Here is a 13,980-nt window from a genome sequence, read left to right as displayed (position 1 = left end):
TTCACATTCCAAACCCTTCACGTTGGGTTTTTAAATATATATGTGAGTCTAGCTCCACCAAGAATTTATCAAAAGATCATTCCCCCTACAATATTTTTGTCACTGTTACACTCAACTTCCTCAAGCAACAGTACAGTAAGGCTACTTCAGCTGTAGATAAAATGCTACCGCAAGCCATGTAGATTCATGTCTTTCAGAGTAATTTCAAAACGGGTTTGGTAGATGTAAATCCATGCATCTAACAACAGCTTTATTTTGAATGTTTCCTTTTTCCGTTCACCACCACCTCTCATTCTCTTCCTCTCTGACTCAAACACACGTCACTGTAAAGTTATAGCTGGAGAGTGATTTACTGTCACTCTTGGTATGGGGAGTTATATCAGTAATAAATTACAAGAAGAAACACAGAAGTCCACTCGTTCATTCAGGGTCAGTTTATTTTTCCACTATGGGCAGAGGGCCAGTTACTTCCTCCGCATAAAGAAAAAAAAACATGAAAAAAAGAAAGGATACATGAAAGAAACTTTTGAATGCAGCTGCTGAACATGGTTTAAACAATACTGTGATACTTTTTCATCTTTAATCTGTCTTAATGATGAATCTTAGAGCAATAACCTGGAAATGTTGAGGTGAGGAACATTTTACAGGCTCTGTGTTTGTTTCTCTATGCGCATGGGAAGTGACACCACCCAGCTCTAACGTTTTCACTGAAAGAGTTTCTTACATGGTGGCAATGTGGCACTCAACGGGTCGGACCTGCAGTACCTCAGCAAAGCCCTGTCCAAACCAGCAGGTGATGTCAGCCGTGTCCAGGGTGAAGAAGAAGAGTCTGTCCCTGCAGCGTGTCCGCCTGTAGACCGACCGGGGGTCTGCTGACAGCACCCCCCTGATTGCGGCAGCAGCCTCCTCTGGACTGCACAGAAACTTGAACCTGGGTCTGACACGTTCAACGGGTCCTGTGTGGCATACAAGGTTGTTTTGTTTCAGTGATGAATGACTGCTTTCATATTTATTACTGTCACAATAGCACCCTCTTGTGGAGAAGAGGACAACATCACATATTTCTCCCGGCGACAACGAGCTTCATTACACTGTTAAGATTGTCTTACCTGACACGTGTGTGGGAAGGAACTCTGCTAGCTCCCTCTCAGCGTGAGGAGTGAAGCGTACCTCCAGACCGGCAACGGGAGGCTCTCTGATCCAGCCAGCAATGGTGCTGTAGGCCTCCTCTCCATAGCAGGGGCGGTCCGCTGTCGACTCTGGAGGCTTGCTTGTTTGAGAGTCGGAAACTCGGCCCTCGCTTTGGCAACAGTCACCTTGGGTCACATAGGCCTTGACCTCCTCCAGCACACCGTGCAGGTTTCTGCGCAGGGAAAACTGACCACAGACTCCAGATGAATCTATTAAAGGAATCTCCAGACCTAACGCTTCAGATTTGTCTTTTGAGAGCTGACTCTCCAAGTCATCAGCAGCAGCTCTTTCCCCTTTTCGGTCTGACTGAGCATCTGTTTCTGAGTCCTCGTCGAGGTTTAAGGTATTTGACTCCTCCACAGCAGTTGCATTCGGTTCGTGTGTGTTTAGTTCACAAGGCTGTAAGTCCATGCGAATCCTGGTCTGGGGGGAGTCGTATTCTGGGATGTAGGGCTTGATGTCCAGGACTGGGGTGCCTGCAATCATGTCAATGTCTGACAGATGTATTGTGTCACCTAGAATATAAAAGGGAGGAGTGCATTTGTTACTGTGAAGTAACATCAGTTATTTGTTTGTGTGGCTTGGGTTAAATTTCACAGCTGAACATTGAGACTTAAGTGAAAAAAAAGTTATCACTAATATTCTGTGTGTCTGTGTAGTCTAGCATTTAGAGTTTAGAAATGTAGATGTGTCTACATTCTGCCAAATCTGTACATAGGTCCTCACAAACACACAATTAGCCATGTAAGACACATTTTGATGATTTCACTCACCCACAACTTTATCAAGTTTAGCCAGAGTTAGACCCAAGGCGTTGGGTCGATGCGGACTGCGCGTGGAGTACACGCCAACTCTCCGACCGTTCAGTCGGGGAGGCTTCACTTTGGCTTTGTAACTCAGGTGCCCGTTTTTGTGAAAGAGAAAGATGATCCTGCAGAAACAGGAAGGGGAAAACGCAGAAATGCCATCAAACAAACAGTCTAATAATTATTTATTTCTGAATTTAATTCAAAAGTCTAGATTTATGCAGAGGTGGTTCTGTTGAAATGAGCTGCGTTTTGAAAAGAACGGGATAAACATCCATAAATCTTCAGTCCACAAGTGCCAGATAATGTGAGTCTCATCCAATCACACACACTATTGCTATCAGTGGGTAATTATTCCTAATTTAAAAAGGCCTCAAATCAAGTTGAATTATACTGCCTTTAAAACAATACCAGTCTCAAAGGGTTTCATACGCCCACATTAGACGGGAAACAAGAACGCTTTGTTCAAGCAAGGAAAACACAGGATGAGACACAGAAACATTTAATGGCTTTAATTCAAGCCTCGGTGCAATAACATTAAAGAATTATCAATGGTTTTGTAGATACTTTTGTCAACCACTCTACGTGTAACTCCTGAAGCTTGAAATAAAATGAAGCTTGTGGCCAAACCTCAAAAACCTACATTCACCCTGTTGAACCCATATGCAGAATAATACTATTGTTCCTTTTGAGTCACTGCTGCATTGGCACAAAACAGAGGCAGCAGACTGGAAAATATTGCTTAACACTGTTTCATTAATACAGCCAGCAATAATACTTTTTGCTAAAATTTTGAGATGCTGCAACACCACCCTGTGGACTGGCCAGTGGAAGGTACACAGAGATAAACTGTTAAAACATGCGGTACGCCAACTGCATGGGACACACCAGACATGGGAGTACTGCTCCAGGCCTGCCAGGGCGTGCTCCGGGTTATTGAAGACGCTCTGCTGGATGCGCAGTGCCGCTCTCGAGGGGCCACAAATGGTGGGCTGTCTGGGTGTCCCATTCTTCACCGAGAAACAGGAACTGATGTAGCCGATCGGGACTGTCTGGATGTTTCCTGCAATGTTACACCATTAACGATATCGTGTTGATTTGGAACATTTGTAACACAGTAATAATCACAGAGGCACGTGTGTGTGTGTGTGTGTGTGTGTGCGTTTTTGTTTTCACTACTTGTAATTTATAAAACAGTAACGTATCAGGCTCTTTCACTCTTGTGTTGCACCATCATTTGTACTTTGCAACTCTCTTTATACTACAAGTGTATTTATTATTTCTGCATTTATTTGTATGTATGTTTATATTCATTTAACAAAGTAAAGATGCATAGTATATCATACGCTATAATATGTACATATTTATTTAAGTGCTGAAATCATCGGTCATTTAATTGACTAGTTGACTGACAAAAATTTTATCGGCTACTTTGACAATCAATCAAGAATTAAATATAGAACATTTGTTGGTTCCAGTTTCACAAATGTAAAGCTTTTCTGATTTTCACGATATCATTGGAAATAGAATATCTTTGGGTTTTGCACTGTTGAAAAACATCTGTCTTAACACGTCAACTTAAGCTCTGGGAACTTATGGCCTTTTTTTGGTCTTTTTTAAAATTTTTATTTCATCGACTAAATGACTAATCAGCGAACCAAAATATCAACAAATATATCAATGAGGAAAAATAATCATTAGTTGCAGCTCTAATTTATTTCACAATGTATACTGAGCATCTTTGGTACTAAAACATTACTCTGGGATGAATAAAGATTTTCTTTTCCTTACAAGTGGTGATGCATTTTTATGAACTACGACAACATCATGCTAATGTATAGCAGATGGATATAGAGAGTTTCTTCTTAGAAAGTTCTGATGAAAAAAAACCTCCACCTGTCTTATATTACAATTGCGGGTGACTTCACAATTTTACTAATCATACAGTTGTATGCTAAAGGGCATCCCTAGGCAAATTAGTAAAATTAAAACACAAATGCCCTGCAGCAAAAAGATTTATTAAAAATTAGCCTGTCTTCAAATTGACTTTTTAATTTTTATGAACTTAAAAACTAGAAATAAATTCAATAGTAATTGTGCCATGTGGCAGATATTAAAGCTTGCAAACAGTTTTTGCAGCCACCTAAGACTCTTTCTGTCCTTGATTTGGGAGTTTTCACAGATCACTTCAGGTTCTGGGATGTTTTTAGGCTGCCCTTGCACACACAGCATGTTTAAGATCAACCCTCAGATTTTGATGTTGGGGCCAGGGGACTGTGAGGGCTGATCCAAAAGCTTCAGCTTGTGTTTCTTGAAGTGGTTCATGGTGGATTTTCAGGTCTGCTTTGGCTCATTGTCCCGTTGTAGAAGGCAGACTCTTTTCAGTTTCACTTTCTTCACCGACTGCAGGACGATGGCATCCAGCATTCGCTGATATTTAGTGGAACCAATTCTTCTCTCTATCGGTGCAATGTTTACCGTCTCGCTGGCAGCCAGACAACCCCAAAGCAGAATATATTTCCATCCCCATGCATCACAGCCGGGGTTACTAAGTACTCACTTAGTAGGGTGCCCAAACCGTTGCAGATGCCACTGTTTTTTTATCCAGTTTTTTTTAAGTAAAGTAAACTTTTTTGTCCAAGAGGGGAAATTTGTCTTGGGCACAGTGCTAGGGTCTGTTGCTTAATATAAAAACAAACATAGAAGCATAAGAAGTGCATGAAATAAAAAGTGAAAGTGCGTTGACATTTGAAGAAAGGCTCATTCTGTTTGCTGCAGGGGTGCTATTTACTCCTTTTGACCTCAGAAATCAACAAAGCATGTAATTTGCCCAAACCTACATTTGTAATTACCTTGCTCTAATGCAGCCTGTGGTGGTGGTGGTGGTGTCTGGTCTTTGTCAGCTTCACAGAGTCCAGTCCTTGACACAGCAGACTCAATTGACATCATATGTTTGCGATGTGCTCGAACTGCGCTGTCCAACATCTGCCTGTTGAAAAAAGAAAGCGAGAGAGAGAGAGAGAGAGAGAAAAAAAAAAATCAGAACTGCTGACAAAAGAAGGCCGGTGTTGCGACAGGTCAAATGTGGTAAGATTTAAAGCAGCGTTCAGAAAAAATAAGGAGGGTGAGAGCTCAATGTGCCAGAGGAACACAGAAGGTCACATAGTGAACTGTCACAAAGGTTATTAGGAGATCTGTGACGTTGTGAGGGCACCTCAGGTTCTTGATTTCCTTTCTCATCACAGAAACCTGCTGGTTCAGCCTACTGATGTTCTCGCCGCAGCAGTCACACAGAGGACTCATCCTGCCGCTACAGAAGGTGACAAATAAGACCCCGTAAGTCCGCTTCGACTAGCCGCCGCCGCCGCCGCCGCCGGTGCTGCTGCTGCTGCTGCACAGACACACACACAATACACGCTGGCGAAACACGTGGGAGCTTCCCCAATGCGGAAACGCACGTCGGCTTTTATGGTTGGCCGACCAGGAGTGCTTCGCGTGACACGCCACCGACTGACGGCGCGTCTGAGGCAGCAAAGCCGCCCCCTGCCACTTTGGCACATCGTGCGTGTTTCGCAGGTTGGCGCAACGTGCACGCGCCACTGCACGGCAAAAAAAAAAAAAGCAAGCATGTTGCACACGCCATTGATAAATCTGCGCTGGGCATGTTTTATGCCAGCAGAGGGCAGCCAAGAGTCGTTTCAGCTACGGTGTTGTTTTTTTTTTGTGTGTGTGTGTGTGTCGAGCTTTATTTACAACTACAGAACAAGTACACAAAAAATGTACTACAACATACCGTGTAGTCACTGCTGGAATGTAACTCGTTACATCTACCCAAGTGCTGGTCTTGAGTGCTTGCATTTGCTGTCACTCTACTACATGTCAGAGGCTAGATATTGTTCTGCATCCTGCTGGCAGCTTTAATAAACTTCGCTGGTTCAGACTTTACATACAAACTATACATTAATCTCACACAAATGTGCAGTTATAGATGAAACAGAATATCAAGTAGTTGCAACTGGCCCCCGGCTCACGTGCTGCAGCATTAAAATGCTGCTCACGTGCTAATGAATGTAATGTAATAATAAACAATAAAAATATAATACATAATAACATCACACTGACAGAGGTCACTCTGCTGCATTATCAGCACTTTATATATTTTTTTGATAATACTAGTATTAGTAGTTCGAGTAGTACTTTTACTTAAGTAAAATTTGAATGCATTACTTTTATTTGTAATAAAGTATTTTTACATTGTGGTAGCGTTACTTTTCCGGAAGTAAAAGCACTCCTGTATACAGTAAAGTGTAAACTTACCAGCAAAATAACTGTTTTACAAACAGGCAGATGCAGTAGAGCCAGATGTTTGGCTGCACGTGCTTTAACAAACAAGGATTGGTGATATACTGTATGTTTTTGCAGATATTCTGTTCTCACTGTGAGCAATAATAGAAATATCCTTTTTAATTTCACTAAACAGAGTGGACAACGCTTTATTGTTGATGTGTTTACATTCAATTTGGCCATAATTATGCTTAAATCCATCATCAAATCAAAATGAATTGACAGTCTCATTAGAGCCTGCACACACAAAAAGAAGGATCTATGGTCTTAACAAATTTTGTAAGATGGTGAATGAAAGGATAAAATCAATTGAATGTTGATCATGTATTTGTCGAATTTTCATTTACACACTAAGATGTGTGGCTGTGAATGACACAAATAATAATGACCACAGTCAGATGATATAAGCAGTGTATTTTATTAGGTGAAAAACAACTTTTACAAAATTCAATCAAATAAATCCACAATTACATATACATCATTATCAGTGATTCATACCATTTACTTTTAAATAAAAGCAGGCAAATTTTGCTATAAACTAAATGCAAAGTAAAAAATAAAATTCAAGAACTTCGCAGTGAAGCACAAACCAAGAATAAATAAGCATACAGGCTTGGTTTGAATTCATACGTTTTTCAAATAAGCAATGCATACACTCAAAATGTTTGTTCTCTTCAACCAACAGGCTGAAACTAACCACAATAATACTCAGATACAAATTGTGACACAAAAGGAAGTACTGAGGCAGTATCTGAAAAGTGTGTTTTAGGAAAATTAGAATTAATTTCCAGGGAGATATTCTTGTGGTGGAGGCGGAGAGGACAAAGTTGGAATTGAGAGCATTTTGTTTTGTTCAGGTACATTGATCGACGGTGTCTCACTCAAATCTATAAAAAGCAGACAGACAGTATGTAGTTAATATTAAGAGGAAAAGTACATTTGAACCAAGCATATATTGTCAGAAACTCTTAAACCAGGTCATTTTTCAAAGGATTGCTTCTGGCGTTGTACTTCCACAACATTTTTACCTTCATCACCTCCTTGTTCTTGCGATGGAGAGATGTCTTCCTCCTCATCTGGGCCCAAGTCCTCAATCAGGACCTGGTCAAGGGCCTCCCTGCCTTGTGATTCTGTGTAGAGGGTCTTCATCTGGGGAGGAGCAGGACCTGCAAATGGAACAGGGGCTTGGGACAGAGCTGGGACTGGAACAGCATCTGGAGCAGTAGCTGGGGCTGGAGCTGAATCTTGAAAGGGGATTGGAGCCGTATCTAGAACACTGGCGGGAGATTTATCAGGAGCTGAGGGTAAAACAAGAGCTGGAGTCTGGTTAACTGGAACTGGAGAAGTCAGAAAAGGAGCAAGGACAGAGCTTTGGACAGATCCAACCTCGGGAATAGAAGCAGCGAGGACAGATGCTGGTTGTGACTCAAGTGTGTCACTGTCCACGGCAAGTAAGGGGGTCAGAGAACCTAATGTTTGATCCAAGATGACCCCCATAGGTTCAGGCACCACCACTACTGAAGGAGTTTCCTGAGCAATTGCCGCCTCTTCCTGAATGACAGATATCTCCGGCACGGGCCCAGTCTTCCTGGGCCTCCCTCTCTTCTTTGTGCCACTCCTCTCGTCGGCCCTTGATCTTTTCCTCTGGCTCTCAACCCTGAAAGAGCACAACAATTGTAATCAGCAGCAGTGGACAGTGATACAGCTCTTTGTGATACTTCTGCAAAGCTAATAGTACAAAGTCCTTGACCTGGATCTGGGGCTGCAATAGAAACACCAGAGCAACCTTTGGTTTCCTCTTGCTCCATATTCAATATAAACCAGAGGAATGATAAGCAGCGAGGTTGCTGATAATTCACTCTGCACTGTAAAGTACTGTTTTATAAAACAAGTTGTGGTAATAAGCCTTAATAACTTTACTAAAACTCCTGTCTCTGTTTTCACCCGCATTGGAACATTTATTTAGAGTATCGTTACACTGGTGTAAGTTCTTAAATTTGTGGAGCTTCTTCACTGCTAAACCAAACATGGTTACTCCAAATGAGCGTAGCTTTAAATTTAGGTCATGTCACTAACGTTGACTGTGCTGTTCTATAAATTTACCCAAAAACCCACTGGTTAGTTTCCTTTTCCTCTGCTTCGGCCTTTCTCTTCCTGAGAAGATCCCTGTCCCGCAATCGGCGACGGATCCCACCTTTAAAACAGAAACCCACGCAAAGAAACCACGTAAACAAGCGCAGTATGAAATCAAAGATACACAGGGCAGTATTTGTAAGGCATAACTGGCTAATGTCACTGACCGATGACATATAAAGACATGGGTTACAGACAGTGTTTTCTTTCAGCTACACACTGGCAAGTCTCTGACAGAAACATGTTCACACTTGGTTTCTAAAATACAATTACACAGACAGGCTAAACTTGTCTCTCATTTTCTGTAGTAATGCAGTTTAGATGTTGACTACAAGGTTTCTGTGTCTGAGTTGATCAAAGGACACCACACAGTATGTAAATGAATAACTGGAACACTCAACTTCTAGAGTGGAAATACTGAAGGACTTAATTTCTAAAGAAGAGGAGACATTTCAAATGTTACCTTCGTCCTCATTCGGATTTTTATATTCCAACTCTTGTTTCTCTTGTTGCAACGTCTCCTCCATTCTGAGTCCTACTATGAATGAATTCAACTCATTGAAGGCGGGCGAGCGCAGAGATGGAGACAGAATAACTTCTGACTGTTTTCTATACCCACCCCTAAAATTATCTGGTTAACCATTACCATAATGCTGGGAGAGTTCCTGCAGCTTTGGTCTTATCATATTTGTAAAGCTGGAGGAGTTGGCACAGCACTGACAGAAAAAAAGAAGAAGACTGGAGCATGTTGTGTGTGGGTGGTGCATGATAGGAATGAAATACAGTATGTATGTAGTAGTAACGGAGAAAATACAAGCTTTCTTGACCGCTGCTCAAAAGTAAAGCAACAATTGTGTGTGTGTAATGATGTCTTCATTAAACTAGCGAAAGACTGGATAATAAAAGGCACTTTTCTGTTTTGCATACATATTAATGTGCAAGCTAGGAGTCATTAGTAAAATGTTGCTGTTGCTTAGCAATGGGAAATGTCTGCTTTGACTGAATTTAGACGGTTATTCAATGACTAAATTGCTTAATATTGGTGAAGGGTACAAAACAGGTAGTTAAATCAAGTTCTGAACGTGATATATAAAGTACATGCTGCTCTGTGCATGAATAATATGCAGAAATAAAAATCAGTCAACAGGCTAAATGTGTCTATTTTTCTAGTAAAAAATATGTGCTTTGTAGTACTTGGGTTAAACTACTGTGGCGAAAAGCCAGTGGATGGTCAGAGACCAAGCAAGAAATCCTTTCGAATAGAGTGGGGGCATACCCATCTTATCTCACAGATGGAGAGCTGCTCAGTTAGGGTGTGTTCTCAATCTTCTCGCAGCACATTGAGCTCTGATGTGTGTGTTTGAGCCACTCAGTGAGAGAAGCTGTCCAGCAGAGTAAATAACACTCAACTGCCAATTGCCTCCAGCATTGTAGGGGAAAATGTTGAAGGTCCATTGTTAAATTCACTCGCTGCTGTATTGAAGGAGCTTCTTGCAATCCACACACACACACACACACACTTTATGAAGTTGTAGTAAGAGAAACGGTAAGCATTTCTAAGTTATTGTCTGATTCATGTAATAGTGCAGTGGATCTGCACCTTCACCGGTGTTGTCCAGGGTTAGATGCAATCTCCGTCTCTGGGAATCAAAAACCGATCCATGCACACTCAAATTCAAACTACCTTGGACATCTCAGATGATCACCAGCACCACCAGCATCTGTGTTGACTTCCAGCTGGTCAAAAGATCATAGGCTGCACACAGTTCACTCTTCAGCCTCATCAAAGTCCTGCAGACACAAGAATGGACTTGTACCAAGTATGCACGTCGTTGCAAATGACTGATTATTGGTAAAAATTTATTAGTAAAAAGGCTGTCACTGACACACACAACAATCAAGTTTGAGGAATGTCAAAGCAGATATTACAGTGCCATCTTCTGGTGTGCCGTCTCAACTACCAAACAATGATTTTAGAGACAGTATATATACAGTAATTGTAACACGCACAAGGCCAAAGATAAGGTATTCTATATTCATCTGCCCTCGACAGTGGATATAGTGAGTGTACAGTATTATTGCCTAGTCTTTTTTCTTTTACATCTTTACTATACAAGCAACTTTAAAACTAAATCCATGATTTTACAAACACCCAGAATGTCAATGATTCAGAGTTTTATTCAGAAAAATCAACAATTCATACTCAGCAGACCTTTACTTGAGTGCAGTCGTGTCTCAGGAAGCAAAGGGGGTTGGGGGTGGACGGGTACCCGACTCCACTACCATATGCATACACAATGCTCTCTTTACTGCAAACCAAACATACCCCTCCTAGCAATGTGTGAAAACGGTGGAAAAGAATCAGGCATTTATGAATCAACAGAGTACAACACAACTTATGCATGATGCAGTTTATTGAAAAAAAAATTCTCACACGGATTAGCGTCTTCATTCCCCGGACTATTATGACACAACAGATATTTTGCCTTGGTAGGCAACAGGTTTGAGTAATATTCACAACAGGAATTGTTTATGATGATAGACGTTTGCCATGGTCACACACTTAATATGCAACAATAACAATATGACGTTAAATATATATAATCAAACGTGGGCATGTTTTCAAGCTATGAAACTTGGTAAGTTAGGCAGATAAAAGTTCACCGTATGACCGACTTTTCTTTTTGACGTCTAATTGGCTGAATGCTTTTTGCGTAAAATGTAGACATGTATTCTGCATTCCTTCATTTAATAAAATTGAGCGTACAGACAAAAGGCCCGTGTCTTCACTAAACATATTACAGTACTTTCCTTGCAGAAATAAATTGCACCATAGCACTGTTTCGGGGCAGCGTCATGTTTTGTGACTGCAATGGCTTTGTAGAGGCGATGGGCGTTTCTGGACGCAGATGGCGCTGTTGAGCATATATTTTGTTTCAGTCCCGTTTCCCTCCATGGTTGTCTCCTCTCTCCGACTAACTTAGCGTTTGGCTCAGTTCATTATACAGTCCTATATTCTCCCTCCATTAGGGCATCTCTGCCTTTGGACTAAAGATCCCACCAAAACCCAAGAGAGAAAAGTTTAACTTTCACGGGGCAAGATGGACATGAAAAAGAGGATCCACTTGGAGCTAAGAAACAGGACACCGTCTGATGTGAGTCGTGCTTTTTAAAACCAACCCTTAGTTTTCTGGCTAGCCTCTTGCTAGCTAGCTTGCTACTTTTTTTGCTTTGCGAGTGACCTGTGTAGCTAACGTAATGGTGACCACATGGGCTTTAGATTGTGTTTCTCGTTTATAATCGGGTGGAAAACAGTCGCATAACAAGCTTAATCCTCTACACTGCTCTGGATTGGGCGTATAGGGGCAAGGAGATGAGAAAAGCTATATTCAATCGTTACTTTGAAACGGCGATTCCTCAGCTTGCTGGCATTATTGCAGTGCTTTAACCGTTTCGCAGCCTCCTTGGTCAGTGGTGCACACACGATACAGCTCGACTCCACCGTTGTAGCACAATTAGTAAACTTCTTTTTACGCTGATATATGAGGAAATTTGCTTCCTGCGCCGCGTTTGGCATTCACAGAGCGGTATATTATATACAGACCTTGGAAGCCATGTTTGCTGCTAGCATAACTGCTAAAATGGGGCTCTTTTTTTATTAGAAATGCACTTTACAACTTCAAGGCGTTTGTGCTAAAATTGAGTTTTTGTTACATGTACAGGGGCCATCGCCGATCACGAGTCATGTCTTGAAATTTCTGTAGAGTACATTAACGTTAATATCAAATGGCCAGATTCAGCAGCGACAACAAAAAAAAAACAGTCACTTGGTTCACGAGTCATCCATACCTTGACCACTTAAGCCACTGTTACTCTAACCATAGCCAGTTGATTTTTCCACACAAACTAGAACAAGCAGCCAACTATTCCCGTAATCGTTATTCGTCTAAAGCCACGTTTAAGCTGTTGCGATCCGTAAGTTTTAAAAGGGAGTGTGCAGCAGTTAATTCCATAAAATAGCTTACACACAGTTGTGCAGTAGCCACGTTACAGTTTCACATCCTTGCGTTTACACTGGTGTAAATATTGCACACGTTTTTGTTTTTTTTTTTAATTAAGTCTGGTGAGTCAGAATCATTCAGAGAGCAGCCACCTAACTTAGTATTTTTGTTCCCGCCATATTACCCCCTTCGCTACACCGGTCAAAGGCATCAAAATATATCCAGTCGTACACTTAAAACGTCAAAACACAATTATTCTGTGCTCCACGAACTGTCATTAAAGCTAAACTCCACATTGTTTGCAACTAAACGGACCGATTTGTTGGACAGCGGCTTCGGAAAACCGAGTCAGCCTGCTTGAATGACACGGAGATCCGTTGCACCGCGCTTGATGCGTGGGCAGGCAAAAACTCGACGGCCGGCGTTTCCTCTCGACCCATGCATGAAATAAAACAAATTTAACATCGAAAAATAATTTTGGTAATGTGCAAGTAACGATAATTACTCTTCCTAAACAGCACTTTTCGCCATTGAAGTGTTCAGAGAAGTGCATACTGTATCTCAGGGATCGCCATGTTGTCATTCTGTCGTCTTTGAAGCTCTGGGAGAAAGGAACTGTCTCCATCTTTGTTTTTACTAAATTTCCGTTCTCAATATATTTCCTTCGCCACTTCGACCTGAAAACGATGTAGTGCCCTGTAACAAACTGGCAATATCGGTCGTTCGCTCGACGTATAGGAATATTCCACTTCCCACATGGAACCTCGTTTAACGAAAAAAAAAAACGAAAAACAAAATCTTTACTAAGGGTGTATTCGCAATCCTTTCCGTTGCTGTTGGGTTGGCTAATGGCGGCCAGACAGAGCTCTCTAGCTGCTCCTCTACCGCACGGCAGCGTTTAAAAGGGGCAATGGCTAGCCTGTAGCGAGCTAGCTCTCAAAAATCATTGCATTTGTCATTAGTGACTGCATCAGCAGGCCATGGGAAGCTACTGCTTTGCTCTTCCTCGTTTCAAAGAAATCAATGCACTAACTGTCGTGCCCGGATAAATTGAGCACACAATAATACGAAATGTTTTTAGATGGAGACGCAGTATCCATTTCGGTGTTTTACTGGAGAAACCGTGATCTTTGACGTTTGACAACAACTTTTTTTGCAACGTTTTTGTCTAACACTGAATTGCGCAACCAGTGTTAGCTTTAACTGTCTCAAACTAACTCCGCCTTCAGACTTGTTTTTCTAATATTTTACAGCAACTGCAAAATACCTTTTGATTACTTTACACTACATTTATGTAGCTTAACGACAACGTCCCCTATTAAAAACGTTTTGGTTATTTAGTTTGCCAGCTTGTTTCATCTGATTTTGATTTCAAAAATTACATTGTTTTATTTAAAAGAGAGATCTCGTAATAAATATTTTTGTATTATTATGAATACCACATGTTTTAGAATCGGTTTCAATTACGGATGAATAATAGTAATAGTTTTTAAAAAATGCATAAA

At 41.2% G+C, this 13,980-nt stretch overlaps 3 protein-coding genes across 5 annotated transcripts in view; 1 reads left to right on the top strand and 2 right to left on the bottom strand.

Annotated features, from left to right (window-relative positions):
- Nucleotides 1–419: 419 nt before the first annotated feature.
- Nucleotides 420–5,486, bottom strand: trmo (tRNA methyltransferase O). The gene is made up of 6 exons (XM_040147517.1): nt 5,212–5,486; nt 4,850–4,986; nt 2,886–3,060; nt 1,965–2,122; nt 1,110–1,706; nt 420–956 (listed from the first exon to the last, which is right to left on the bottom strand). Exons 1-6 carry the CDS (start codon nt 5,298–5,300, stop codon nt 721–723), a joined length of 1,392 nt encoding a protein of 463 aa, XP_040003451.1. The 5' UTR covers nt 5,301–5,486; the 3' UTR covers nt 420–720.
- Nucleotides 5,487–6,764: 1,278 nt separating this feature from the next.
- hemgn (hemogen) lies at nt 6,765–10,147 on the bottom strand. Of its 2 annotated transcripts, none has more exons than XM_040146960.1 (4): nt 8,938–10,147; nt 8,445–8,535; nt 7,370–7,998; nt 6,765–7,228 (listed from the first exon to the last, which is right to left on the bottom strand). In XM_040146960.1, exons 1-4 carry the CDS (start codon nt 8,999–9,001, stop codon nt 7,122–7,124), a joined length of 891 nt encoding a protein of 296 aa, XP_040002894.1. In that variant the 5' UTR covers nt 9,002–10,147; the 3' UTR covers nt 6,765–7,121. The 2 variants fall into 2 exon arrangements, with proteins under 2 accessions (XP_040002894.1, XP_040002895.1); XM_040146961.1 differs by having other exon boundaries at nt 6,766–7,228; nt 8,457–8,535.
- A 1,226-nt stretch (nt 10,148–11,373) lies between these two features.
- anp32b (acidic (leucine-rich) nuclear phosphoprotein 32 family, member B) overlaps nt 11,374–13,980 on the top strand; it is a 4,732-nt gene continuing 2,125 nt past the window's right edge. The window contains exon 1 of one of the 2 annotated variants that reach the window (XM_040146963.1): nt 11,374–11,629. In XM_040146963.1, coding sequence (XP_040002897.1) covers nt 11,576–11,629 — 54 coding nt within the window. In that variant the 5' untranslated portion in view covers nt 11,374–11,575. Of the gene's footprint in view, nt 11,630–12,016; nt 12,450–13,980 lie in introns of those variants that run through there. The other variant, XM_040146962.1, reaches the window with a different exon arrangement.

The sequence above is a fragment of the Xiphias gladius genome, chromosome 15, assembly GCF_016859285.1.
Source record: "Xiphias gladius isolate SHS-SW01 ecotype Sanya breed wild chromosome 15, ASM1685928v1, whole genome shotgun sequence".
Lineage (NCBI taxonomy): Eukaryota > Metazoa > Chordata > Actinopteri > Istiophoriformes > Xiphiidae > Xiphias > Xiphias gladius.
This window is presented reverse-complemented; position numbering and strand designations above follow the sequence as displayed.